General features: G+C 39.1%; 1 protein-coding gene and 1 long non-coding RNA gene across 2 annotated transcripts in view; one reads left to right on the top strand and one right to left on the bottom strand.

Moving 5' to 3' along the window:
• The window catches only part of Oip5 (Opa interacting protein 5), a 7,834-nt gene extending 6,361 nt beyond the window's left edge, over window positions 1–1,473 (top strand). The window contains exon 6 of the mRNA XM_021192773.1: window positions 1,450–1,473. Within this exon, the coding sequence (XP_021048432.1) occupies window positions 1,450–1,473 (24 nt within the window). The remainder of the gene's footprint in view (window positions 1–1,449) is intronic.
• A 10,731-nt stretch (window positions 1,474–12,204) lies between these two features.
• The window catches only part of LOC110318934, a 7,467-nt gene continuing 6,029 nt past the window's right edge, over window positions 12,205–13,642 (bottom strand). Inside the window, exon 3 of the long non-coding RNA XR_003843459.1 lies at window positions 12,205–13,380. This is a non-coding gene — a long non-coding RNA (uncharacterized LOC110318934). The remainder of the gene's footprint in view (window positions 13,381–13,642) is intronic.

Genomic DNA, 13,642 nt, shown 5'->3' with positions numbered 1-13,642 from the left:
TTATATATATATATATATATATATATATATATATATATATATATATAAAACAGTTAATAAATAGAATACATTGTACAATAAAGAATTTGTATCTTTCTGCTGTTGTTTTTTTTTTTTTAATTTATTTACTTTATTTACATTAGTACACTGCAACTGTCTTCAGACATACCAGACGAGGGCATCAAATCCCATTACAGAAGGTTGTGAGCCACCATGTGTTTGCTGAGACTTGAACTCAGAACCTCCAGAAGAATAGTCAGTGCTCTTACCTGCTGAGCCATCTCTCCAGCCCTGAGTAATTTCTGAGACAGGATCTTTCTCTGTAGTCCACACTGGCCTCCAATGTGACAGTTCTACCTCAGCTTCCTGAGTGCTTAGTAGGCTACCATGCCAGACGGTGAATTTTTAAAACACATATTTACCTTAACATTAATATACTTCCTTTATCAAAGTTTAAAAACTGGTGTTTGGGGATTTAGCTCACTGGTAGAGCGCTTGCCTAGCAAGCACAAGGCCCTGGGTTTGGTCCTCAGCTCAAGGAAAAAAAAAAAGTTTAAAAATTGTTATGTCACTGTGTGTATGTTATAGGTTAAGGCTCTACTATTTAGCTACATCTAATAACTGTTTTTCTTTTTATTTTTGGTTTTTCGAGACAAGGTTTCTCTGTATAGCCCTGGCTGTCCTGGAACTCACTCTGTAGACCAGGCTGGCCTCGAACTCAGAAATCCGCCTGCCTCTAATAACTGTTTTTCTTAGCTTCTGGATTTGCCATTTTGGATGAGACTTTCTATAGAAAATTAAGTCCTTGAGCCTGACTTGGATAAGCTGGGCAGCATGTGTGTGTGTTAAGATATTTATGTGTATATCCATTAAGTATTTTGTGGCAAACATTTCCCTTTAAAAAAAATAAGTGTATATATATATATATATATATATATATATATATATATATATATATATATATATATATATAGTGCATGTGGAAGTCAGAGGACAACTTGGAGGTGTCTATATATATATATATATATATATATAGTGCATGAAGTCAGAGGACAACTTGGAGGTGTCAGTTCAGTCCTGAATCCTAAGTCCAGAGGATTGAACTAAGAGCATCAGGCTGGTAACTCAGCTCCTGTAATTGCTCAGGTAGCTCACTATCTCTTCCTTTTTTATTTCTAAATTAGGTATTTCTTCTTTTTAAATGACATTTGTATGTGGGCATGTATTTGTCATGGCTCACATATGGAATCAGAGGCTTAGTGGCAAATTCCTCTACTTCTACTTCCTAAGACATCTCACTGGGACCCACTTCCATTTTTGAGGAGCACAATATAACATGCTGGTAATTGAGCAAATTTTAGAAATAAACCATTTAGATTCAGACCGTGTTCTACTAATTAATAGTCATGAACTTGAAGAATTAATCAAACTTCTGTTTCTGTAAAATAGGTGCAAAACCAGCAACAACACTGATTGTGAGGATTAAATGAATTAATACCGGAACAACTGGTTTCTGCCATGGAAGTAAAAAAAAACTGAATGCTGTTCGATGAAAACCAATCCAAGTATAAAGATCTACATATTTTGGTTTTTTGGTTTTTTCGAGACAGGGTTTCTTTGTGTAGCCCTGGCTGTCCTGGAACTCACTCTGTAGACCATGCCAGCCTTGAACTCAGAAGTCTCCCTGCCTCTGCCTCCCAAGTGCTGGGATTAAAGGCGTGCGCCACCACTGCACCGCTCAAGAACTACATGTTAAACATGAAAATAGAAAGCATTTAAACAGAACCTTGAACAGAGGAAAGTTTCTTAAGCATTTGAAGATGACAGTATTTTAAAATACAGAATTTCAACTAAGACAGCAGAGTGAAAAACTGAGCCAAAGCAGAAACACAACATACAAAATGCAGAAGCTATAAACCAACTGCAATATATCAAAAAACAACCCACGTACAAACTGGCAAAGTATTTATGCAAGCACTTTCCAGGAGACATTGGACCAAGGGATACGGCTCAGATGAGTACGTGCACTGCATGCACCTAAAACTCTCAGACTACACACAAAAGTGTAAGGCTTGAGAAGTGTCTCCCAACTCCACTAACAACCAAACTGGTGCAAGTTAAAACTAAGGAAAAGAACCCCTGCAAACTACTTGTACAAGTAACACCTTGGTACAACTAGAGGCTGGTCTGCCATTGCATATGGAAACTAATGACATACAATGGCTGCTGCAGGTCAGCAACTCAATCCTTAGGCACCTGTGCCAAAGACAAGTAGCAGATGTGACCAATGTTTGCACAAAAGGCTTATAGTCACATTATTTGTAACAGATAAAACTCCCAAGTCATGTTCCTGCAAGAACTGAGTCATTATGATGGGAGGAACACCATGTTGTGATGCGCACAGTAGAGCTATTATTAGTGAAGACTATTGTATTCCTTGTTGTCTGTGTTCCTTCTGTTAGTTTTTGTTAATCTAAACAACTCAATGTTTCATGTCATTTTTATATCTTACTTAGAAGAAAATAAACCATAAGTACTCAAGTAAAAGATCTAATGTAATAAACAAGGTGCTTAGCATTACAGTAAATGCTCACAGAAATCTGTTGCCATGGATGTTGTAGTGTGTACCTGTAAATACTAACACAGTTGAGGCAGAAAGCAAGCCTGGACTAAAGTGAGATTTATCTCATGTTAGCTAAAGGAGCCTTATATCTCATATTTAAGTCTCTTAATTGTATCATGATACACATGAGATTTTGTCAAGTGATTGACCTTGTTACATTTACATCTGTCCACATACACTTAAAAAGACATTGTCTGTAGCCACCGGGGCCATGGGTTACTGGGAAAACTGGGGATGGATGGGAAGGCTGGTGAGAGAAATAATGAGCCAAGACAAACTTCTCTGATCAAGGCTCAATGTTTTAATTCTAGGGTCTGAATTTAAAGGGGGGGAGCCCATCCCCCACTGTGCCATGATCTTGTCACATTGCCAGGATCTCCTCAGGAAGACAAGCTCAGCTGCTCAGGAGGTAGTGGCTTCTTGTAGGAAGCTGCAGATGTAGGACAATAGACTTCACCTACTTCAGAAGACTCCACTCTAGGTGGGCTGTGACAAACAAGGTCTGATTCAGCCTGCTCAAGGCTGGGGGGGGCACCATTCCCATGGTGTCACAGAGGGGTAGGAGTGATAAGGGAGGGTCCTTTCATTCCCTGAGGATATGTACAATTGATGGTCGATGGGTCAGAAAGACATTTTCTGGTAAGGTGCCCACACTCTTGTAAATAGCCCTAATGAAGCTCACTGGGTCATATACACAAGTCATGAAAGCAAGAGAGAAGCTCTGGGAAAAGTAACTTTTTGGAATGGGAGGGGGGACAGGGGAAGGGGATGTGAATATAATCCAAGTACAGTATGTGTGTATGTTTATGAAAGGACATAAAACCCATTACATATATGCTAATAAAAACTTAGATAAAAGATAAATTGTTTTCAGAATATGCTTTGCTTATAAAAGAATGCCATGGCCAGGCATGGTGGTGCACACCTTTAATCCCAGCACTTGGGAGGCAGAGGCAGGCGGATTTCTGAGTTCAAGGCCAGCCTGGTCTACAAAGTGAGTTCCAGGACAGCCAGGGCTACACAGAGAAACCCTGTCTCAAAAAACAAAAAAGAAAAAAAAAATGCCATGATGCATTTTATGATTCTACCTGATCCTGTAAAGAATTTTAAGGCTCACCCCTCCCACACACACCATAAATATGCTGATGTTTTAACAAATTATTCAATCATAGAGCCAAAAATATAATAGGTGTATGCTGTATCAAGGTTTGAGGAAGGTGCATGTCACAGTATCTAGATTGGTACCTCTATGTGTGATTTACTAGTAAATGTTGCTTATCTAAGTGTTGTAAATCCTCAAGTCCTTTAGGAGTCATGTAATAAAAGCCAGTAGCTTGTTTCTCTTTATTTGACAACAGCCTATCTTGAAATTTTTAAAATCGTTCTTTGCCTGGGAGTAGAGGGACACCTTTCTGTTAGATATAGCAATCTATTTTTAAAAATAGTCTTGTATCCTAGGCTAGCTTCAAACCAGTTACAAAGTCAAGACTCTGACCTGATCCCTCAGTCTCCACCTCCCAAGTGCTAGGAGTACAGATATGCACCACTATATCCACTTTGGAATCTGTTTACATATATTCTGTGTCTTTGTGTGAAGTCCTTTCTTTCTTTCCTACAGTGAGGGTTTTGTGTTTTGTTTTTTTTTTAAGATTTATTTATTTATTATATGTAAGTACACTGTAGNTGTCTTCAGACACTCCAGAAGAGGCGTCAGATCTTGTTACGGGTGGTTGTGAGCCACCATGTGGTTGCTGGGATTTGAACTCTGGACCTTTGGAAGAGCAGTCAGGTGCTCTTACCCACTGAGCCATCTCACCAGCCCTACAGTGAGGTTCTTGAAGATCAAACCCAGGTCAGGCTTAGCAATAAATGTCATTATCTGCTATCTTATGGTCGATAATTTTTTTTTAAGATACTGTTAAGCTGGGCAGCAGTGGCACACGCCTTTAACCCCAGCACTTGGGAGGCAGAGGCAGGCAGTTTTCTGAGTTTGAGGACAGCCTGGTCTACAGAGTGAGTTCCAGGACAGCCAGGACTACAGAGAAATCCTGTCTTAGGAAAAAAAATACTGTTAAACCTTGTTAGGTATCCAAATTAGTATATCTTAAAAACTACTTTGGCTCTTGGCTTTAGTGTTACTCTTCCTGTACAAACTCCTGTACCAGAAACATGGAATAAATGTGCAAGCCTAAGTACAAAAAGACAAGCAGAACAGTGCAAGCAAACTCCAGTACGGTGGGGGGGAGGGAGCTTCAGGAGCAGAAATAAGGATGCTGGAGGACAGTGGGACAAGAGGTTGGTGTGCTGCTGTCACTGGCTTACCCCAAAGGATCTGGAACTTCACCAGAAACCAAGGACTTAATCAGATGAAGCATAAAAGGGAAACGAACATTGTTAAGTTAAAATGTGATGTTCCTCCTCTTCAGATGGTTATGTTACCATTGGGCAATATGGATCAAAAACAACCACAACTAAGTAGTAAGAGACCCAGAAAAAATAAAAATTGAGGTGCTGATATACAGCTTTACCCCTAGCACTTATAAGGCAGAGAGGCAGGGGACTCTGAGTTCAAGGCCAACCAAAGTGACCTTGTCTAAACCCCACCTCCAGCCCAACACTACAAAGAAAACAGAAAACTAAAGCCTACTTTAACAATGGAACATGGAAAGTCTTCTTTTCCCATTGTAACTTACATTATCTAAAATTAACCATTTCAAAGTAACAACACACAATGAAGTTTCAGTGCATTCTCTGCTCATGCTTTATTGCTAAAAATATATACATACAGGTGCAGTTTCAGACTCTCAAAAAACAGTTCCTTTTCCAAGAAGTCAAATTTCTTCAAAACTCCCAAAGATGCATAGATTAAGAAGCTGCCTTTTGTAGTGCTTCAAACATTCACTGGAGCTCTTTAACATCACCTCATACACGGATGGCGCAATACAGATACAAGAAAGGGCAGAAAACACACCACTCTCAAGTAGATTACTACTCTTAATCCTTTTCATTACAGCGATGCTTAGGTTTAAGGTTAATGCTCAGACTAGTAATGTTGTTTATAGACTGATAACATACTGACAAAATTCTTGTCTGATCCTTGGGATAGGGTGTCAGTGTTGAGGACTGGCCTGAGTCCAAGTGTTTTCCAAGAACTATGTTCCAAGCACAAAAAGAACATTTAAATTAAGGATACAGTATACCATTCCCAAAGATGTCAAAATGTTTGGAAAATCACCAGTAATCCTAACTGTAGCCTTTAAAGCTATCTCTTTTTTTTAAAGATTTATTGGGAATTGAATTTTAGGACCTCTGCTCGCTCTGGTCAACCCCACTTGCTCCGGCTGGCCCCACTCGCACAGTCCCTACTCACTTTGGCCCAAAGATTTATTTATTATTAAGAATAAGTACATTGTTGCTGTCTTCAGACACACCAGAAGAGGCCGTTAGATCTCACTGCAGATGGTTGTGACCCACCATGTGGTTGCTGGGATTTGAACTCAGGGCCTTCGGAAGAGCAGTCAGTACTCTTACTGGCTGAGCCATCTCACCAGTCCCTTTAAAGGTATCTTATAAAGCCTGAGTCTACCAAATACACATCAAATCTTGCCGTTTGATGTTTTGACTTTACTGACTATTAGGAAGAGAATGCTAGAAGGAAGAACTCTGACCTTACATCTTTATTGGCTGGCAGATGTATTAATAAGTGGTAAAGAACACTTCTATTTGGGATACAACACATACCTCAATTCCTGTATAGTGGAAAGCAAACATCACACTGACAACTTTAATTCAGTTCTGAAGGTTAGAAGTTACCATTCCAGTCGACATCCATAATAGCAAAGTACCACAGCGAAAGTTAAATTTGAAACTATTTTTCCATCTTATAACAGGTAAATTGGACTGAATCCAGTGAAACAGTTTTATTTGAAATCTAATTAGGTCTTTCAGACATTATAAATACTTCTCATTTGTCAAAATCATTTTGTCAAATTCTTATGATGCCAACATGAGGGTTTTTTTGGTAGTGCTGGCAATTAAACCCATTTTCTCAGGTAAATGTTCTGCTAGTAGATCACACTTCTGTTCCTTTCACTATAACAAACCAATATTCATTTATCCAAATATCTTTTTTGGAAGAAGAAAATTTTTTCCTGTTCCTCAGGAATCAAGTTTCAGGCAAGTTATACATTTTGACCAACTCATCTGAAGTACAACTCCTGCTCTACAGTTGTAATAGTCACAGGCACAGTCTGAGTCTGAACTTCTGTAGTCTACAAAACCCTCCTTGCTGCAGGGTCCTTGCAGGGTCCTCAGTCAGCACCTTCCGAAACAGAAGCCTCATTCATTACTGAACTGCAGTACGTGCACACTGATGCTGGAGCCTGTTTATGACACTCAGGCTAGTTCCTGCCTGTTCAGAGACTATAGACCATGAATCTGGCTCAATCTATAGTTTGAAGAAACCTCCCGCTTAGTCTACATAAACCTCATCAGACAAGTCCCACAGCTAGTTATTTTACACTGAACACTGATATTTCTGAAGAAAGGTGAGTCTACCTGGCTTATTTCCCTGCTCTTCTGAAATCCTGCACCACCCTGATAACAGCAGTTTATTCAACATGCTTAGTTTATCTTTTATTTGCAAACATGCTTAGAAATAAATAAAGCTAGGAAACAGAGTGAGCACTGCTTGCTGTATTCCTAACAGTTTGAATGTCTTGTGGTTGCCCCTTGTTTATCTTGTACTTCCAATTTTCAATGGAAGTAAGACAATCTTTAATTAGAAAATAAAAATAATTCAAATAATAAAACCAATCTATTGGTTTAAGTATCTATTGCTTCATTATTGATAAATGCATATATAAAATTACTAATAACTACCTAACAACGAAAAATTTCAACCATGCATTAGAATGTTAGCATTCTAGAATCAGTTATGGGCCTGCCACTATTGCTTACACTTCCAATCAGGCCTGGTTTTAACACACATGCAAACTCTTTGATTCAAAATCTTGGGAAAAAGCAATGATACATGCAAAACTTCAACTGAATATGTCAGTCAAATTCCTCAGAGATGCAGTCAGGTACTCTGTTATCTACTTTAATGCTGCTTAAAAACAAACAAGTCATACAGGAAAAAGCTAAATTTAAGACTTCTGTTTGGTTCTAAAAGGCTTAGCTAGAAATCCTGGCCCTTGGAAGATAAAGAATAAGTGTAAAGCCCTGGGACAAAGGAACTGAGGTGATAGTCTTTCTGGAACACGTTTTCTTGGCCACTTACTGAGAGCTGAGGGTGCTGAGGGTACTTGGGCAGAATGATTTCTTTTCTGATTTGTATTAATGAGCAGCTCCCTGGGGAGAGTGGAGGAGCTAAAACAGTGTAAACACAAGCAGTAATGCCCTGAAATTCAACATAGCCCTCTGCATTTTAAAACTCTTGGCCAAGGGGTTCTTCCAAAATGGTATAATTAGTAGCCAAGCAATGTTCTGAATAAACTAGAGACAGAATGCTTGCACCTACAGCACCATGAGAATGTAAACCTGAAGGCTAGGGGGTCTTTTTCATATTTTGCATATCACAGGTACATAGAGTAAACAAGAGACTACAGTAAGACTGAATACTAATTAATCACATATTTTGAGACCACAAAATCTTGTAGCATATTTTTGCACTTAGAACCATAAACTTGGCTGTTAAGGGTAATCTCTGCGGTAACTTAATTAGCTATGTCTTCATGGTCATGCAGCTGTTCCGAATATTGCTTTGTTGCCCCAAAAGCTAGCATGGATAGCTTAGGACATCTAAAGAGAAACTACTCTCAATATAGCCTTTTCCCTACCCTTAGGCTTATAATAAAATGAGTCTTAGATCTACAAAACTGACTTTTTTTCCCCCGGGAAAACAAAGGAACAGAGACCCAGATCTTTTCAGGGATGTTGAAGGTGCTAAGTGGCCACAATGCCGTGAGGTAAAGGAAATGAGGAGTGGCCATAGTTCCATTTTACATCTTAGTTAAGAAAGGAATGAGTCTGCTGGGTTCTCCTAGATAGAAGGATGCGAACACTGGCCACAAGCTTATCACATTCACCTACCAGATGTCTGGATAACGCCCTGCCTGGGCACTGCCAGTCATTTTGTTCACTTTTAATCCTAACTTCCTTGAGTCTAAGTACAAGGAAATACCAGTAAGTTCTTGAGGCTCCCCCTTATCCCAGAGACACACTAATCACACACAAAAAAACAAACTTTTCCCTTTGAAACAGTAGCCAGGAACCCAATGAACAAAGGTTATATTATTTGAATAAAGCATAGATCATTCTATATAGTAAATGACTATTAATACAAACAATTTAAGCAAGATCCTTACATGTTGGCTTCACTAGGATTCCAGATTAAGTACTAGAAAGTTTTCAACAGCTGAAAATTCTGGGGAAACAAAATAGGATCTTTGACACATATATGAAAGTTGATATTTTTTTTCACGCAAATATATTCATATACATTCATAGTTTAAATGCCTTTTAACAAGGATGTGTTTTTCCTTTTGTGGAACTCTGTAATAAACTCCAGGGCCCACAAACTCAACCAGTAACCAGTCAATCACACAGCTTTGTGAGCACAATTTACCATACATACATAACTATTATTGCTACAGAATTCCACCTCTTTAACATTATTAGTTCATTTATGGCTTTTGTTATTCGCAACAGGAAATGTCCTTTCCTATATACTGTGCTACTTTACATGCATTACTTTTTCAAGTTTTCCTCCTTCGTTTCTTAAGTGTTTTTCAGAAGCAGATTCTCCCAGGTGCTAACCACCTACTGGAGTGAAGAGAGTCTCTCCCTGGGACCCTGGATATGTAATACTAGACTCAGACCTAGTTTCTATGGGGAAGTTTTACATTTCCTGTCATACTAATGTAATACATGTTAAGAAATCCTACATATGCTTTTCTTTCTCTTTTTTCTTTTGGTTTTCTGAGACAAGGTCTCATGTATCCCAGGCTGACCTCCAACTCACTACGTAGCTGAGGGTGACCTTGAACTCCTGATCTTCCTGCCTCAACTTCCCAAAAGCTGAGAGTTTACAGGCATCCACCACCATACCCGGCAGGACTCCATTTCTAAAAATTATAAAAAAGGAACAAATAAAAAAAAAAACCATAAAACCCTACAACTCTTCAGAAAATTATTCCAAGTTTCCTAGGCAGCTTTTAGAGGTAGGAATTCCATTTTATAGAAAACTTTATTTTTCAGAACAAAGCAACTACTTTATTTCCATAAGGAAAGTAGAAAAAACGTGAAAGCTCTCAACAATTACCAAAGGAGAGGCCAACATACTTCTTGTCAACCTACATGGGCCCCACTGAGCTATCAGTTCTCATGAGAAAGACTGGACTCAACACCCAAGTCAGATGTGGAATGGGCAAAGCCTAAAGTACAGGGTACTCCAAACTGCTGACAAGGCTTCGCAATTAGCACACATGCATTAGCACACATGCTGCAAGCAGGAAAAGGAATGGCCACAGAGTAAACATTCCAAAACAATCCACACAGCAGCTCAGACATGCAAAACACAAAATGATTTTCTGGGCACAAAGTAGGAAAAATGAACCCAAGACATACAATGCAAAATCAATACAGGACCAATCCAGCTTCAAACTAAGAGAGCAAGAGGAGTCTGACCCCAGGCCTTGCCGTGAGGACTGAGGAGCTACAAGGCAGCTATTCTAGTTCCCCTGTGAAAGGCCTAACATTCCCCCAAGTGCAGTGTTTCTCAGTGTGAACCCACACTTCTGTTCGTACATTAGTTGTTTTGGCCTTTATCTCCTATCCCTAGGGAGACTATCATATATTCACAAAAAAAGTAAAGGTCTAGGATTTTCCACACTTTTTACACTACTGGTTATTATCAATATTTCATCTTGAAGTTTAAAATTATACTAAATTCATGCACTAACCCCTAACATGGCACTACAATATGCTATCAAGCACTACTGCTTACAAAACTATACACATCTCAAAATGGAAGACATTGGTGATTTTGTTGTTCTTAAACAACTTGTAACACTTGTCCACAAGTATTAAAATATACATTATATATATATTTATATATATTGCACATATCCCATTTTTGTTTAGAAACTTCAAAAGAAAAACTGCCAGCTTACATGGAGAAGGGAGGAGGCACGGCTATAGATGGAGGCACAACTCTAAAATGGTAGTCTTTGCTGCTATTAAGAAGAAAACCCAAGTAAGACTATAAATGGAAATGTGCCACACACACACACACACACCAGGCAATTAGGGCTGGGATCCACCCATGCTGTGAACACCATTTGGTGTTAATGCAGGATGTGGGAGTGTCTCAGACAAAGTGCTTTCACCTGAAGCATCTGGACCAAGTGGGGACACTTCCCTAGCAGTGACAACCCCTGCCCAAGGGCAAGGTGCAGGACAGCACAGCATCTAAGAGGTGCTCTCAACCACCAGCTGGCTTTGTCGTCTAAATAAAAATATAAGTGGCTGGGGCACTTGAAAAACGTGGGTTATATTTTTGTTTCATTTTGAGACAGTGTCTGCCATTCAGGCTGGCCTTGATCTTTGTGGCCTATCCTCCTGCCTCAGTCTTCAAAATGCTGTGGTTACAGGTGTGAGCAACCAAGCCCAGCAATTTAGGTTACCTTAAACATTTTATTTCTCTAGTATTTTATTATTATTTGCTCTCATTAATTGGTTATTTATAATAAATATTCATGAAAAAGGCTTTTAGCATAAATTCGATTTTGTTGCCCAATCTGACGAACCATGAATGTTCAACATTTCCTAATTTTGATCATTTTTATGACTCAAATTCACAGCACCTGCAGGACTGAGAAGCCGTTCCAGAAATCAGCTCTAACAGCATCTGTCTCTCTCATCTAACAAGCTTAAAACTCCTCTACTGGCAACCGTTGCAAACAAAGGTACCTTCTCATGTAAAAGCCTGGCATCCCATATAATAAATTTCCATTGATTGGTAAGCAAAGAGATATTTCCACAATAGTTCCTTATAACATAACTATTAAAGGAAGAAAAGAGCATGTATCATCTTTTACTGGAATTAATTTTCTTGAGTTATCCCGGCTGCCCCAGGCTCTGAATTTCCTTTAAATCTATAGTGACTAGCAACTAGATCCACACTTCTTATCGAATCTGCTTTTCTTTTTTTTTTTTTTTTGTTTTTTTTCGAGACAGGGTTTCTCTGTGTAGTCCTGGTTGTCCTGGAACTCACTCTGTAGACCAGGCTGGCCTCTAACTCAGAAATCCGCCTGCCTCTGCCTCCCAAGTGCTGGGATTAAAGGCATGCGCCACCACGCCCGGCGGATCTGCTTTTCTTATTTGAAATTTGATTCATATTCCAAATTTCTTCTGAGATTATAGTGAACCAACCCCAGTACTGGGAAGAGTGCTTCTGAGGCCCATTCTCTGGTAAGACAGCTCAATTCAAACCAGGAAAATTTACCTGAGTCCCAGATTTTCAGCATAACATTATATTAACAGAAAAAAAAAAAAAAAAATCTGTCCAAGTACCCATCTTGGGTTGAAGGAAGTTATTTATACTTTTATAAAAAATGCAACTACATAATGTAAAAATGTTGAAAAGTCAGACAATGCTACATTAGATAGCTTTGCTTCTTTTTTTTAGAAGAAAAGATTTATATGCCAAGCCTTAGTTTTTCCTTCATTCCTGTATGTCTAAAGGTGAAGGCCAGTTACACACCAGGGCCCACCACATCACCTTAACTGAAAAACCACACATGCCAGTTCCCTTCCAACCCAGTCTCACATGCTACATGATTCCACAAAAGGAATATAAAAGAGGGTGTTTACTGGGTTCTGTTTTTTTCCTGCTGGTTTTGAGCCTCATCATGATGTCCAAGCTGGCTCTGAACATCTGCTCTTCCTGCCTTGACCTCCCACATGCTGGCAGTTCAGGGTGAGCATTGTCCCAGTCTATGTTTCCTCCCATTCTGAACTAGCCACAGGCCCAGCTGGGCCTTCCTGAGAAGGACTAAAATAGCAAAGCAGAACAGACAAAACCCAAACACTTAAGATTATTAAACTGTGCAAAGCCTTCTTATAAACAGGTTTCTTCTCCAAGAGAAAACTCTTGTTTAAAAATGTACATTTATACACATAAAACTAATGGTTTCACTCCCATACAAAACCAAACCTGGTTTCTGCTTTAATCGTATCTTGTTTTTGCCCAAGAAATCTGTCAAAAGAGTGAGCCAGAATTTAGATAACATTTCTTTCACTTCAAATTATATTAAATATTTGGAACTTACTGCGGTCAACTGTGCTTATAATAGTGTTAAAAATGGAAGACATTTAAAAAAAAAAAACTGAAGTCAATCACACTTGGTATTTGTTCAGTCTTCTTGTTTGGATCTTTTAAAAAGAAAACAATTCACGCCACAGAACCTAAGTACTTGTTTCAAATTCAACATCTTCCTTCTACTTGCAAACACTGTCTTTCTAATTAAAAAGCTGCAGAAGACATAAGTCCATTGTTTGTTTTCTTCCTGAAGTCAACAGGATGGCTGCATCCTCACGGCTTTTCTGTGTTGAGTCTGACGTGAAGTAAAAGAAAGGCAGTCTTCGCATCCTAAACCATGGAGGTAATCTGTGGAAAGACATCTGTATCTCACTGGGGGAAGTACAGGATGGAAGAACCAGGCCACCTCACTGAGCAGTCCACATAGGGATTCCTGGAAATACAAATCAAATGGAAACTAGGAAGACTGGGACTGGCACTTCTATGCAAACTTACTTGTAAAATCAGTATTTAAAACATACACATAGCCGGGCGTGGTGGCGCACGCCTTTAATCCCAGCACTCCGGAGGCAGAGGCAGGCAGATTTCTGAGTNTGAGGCCAACCTGGTCTACAGAGTGAGTTCCAGGACAGCCAGGGCTATACAGAGAAACCCTGTCTCGAAAAAAACAACAACAAAAAAAAACATACACATAG

This window comes from Mus pahari, chromosome 3 (assembly GCF_900095145.1).
Source record: "Mus pahari chromosome 3, PAHARI_EIJ_v1.1, whole genome shotgun sequence".
Lineage (NCBI taxonomy): Eukaryota > Metazoa > Chordata > Mammalia > Rodentia > Muridae > Mus > Mus pahari.
Note: the sequence above shows the minus strand (reverse complement) of the source record. Positions and strands in the feature narration are given on the sequence as shown.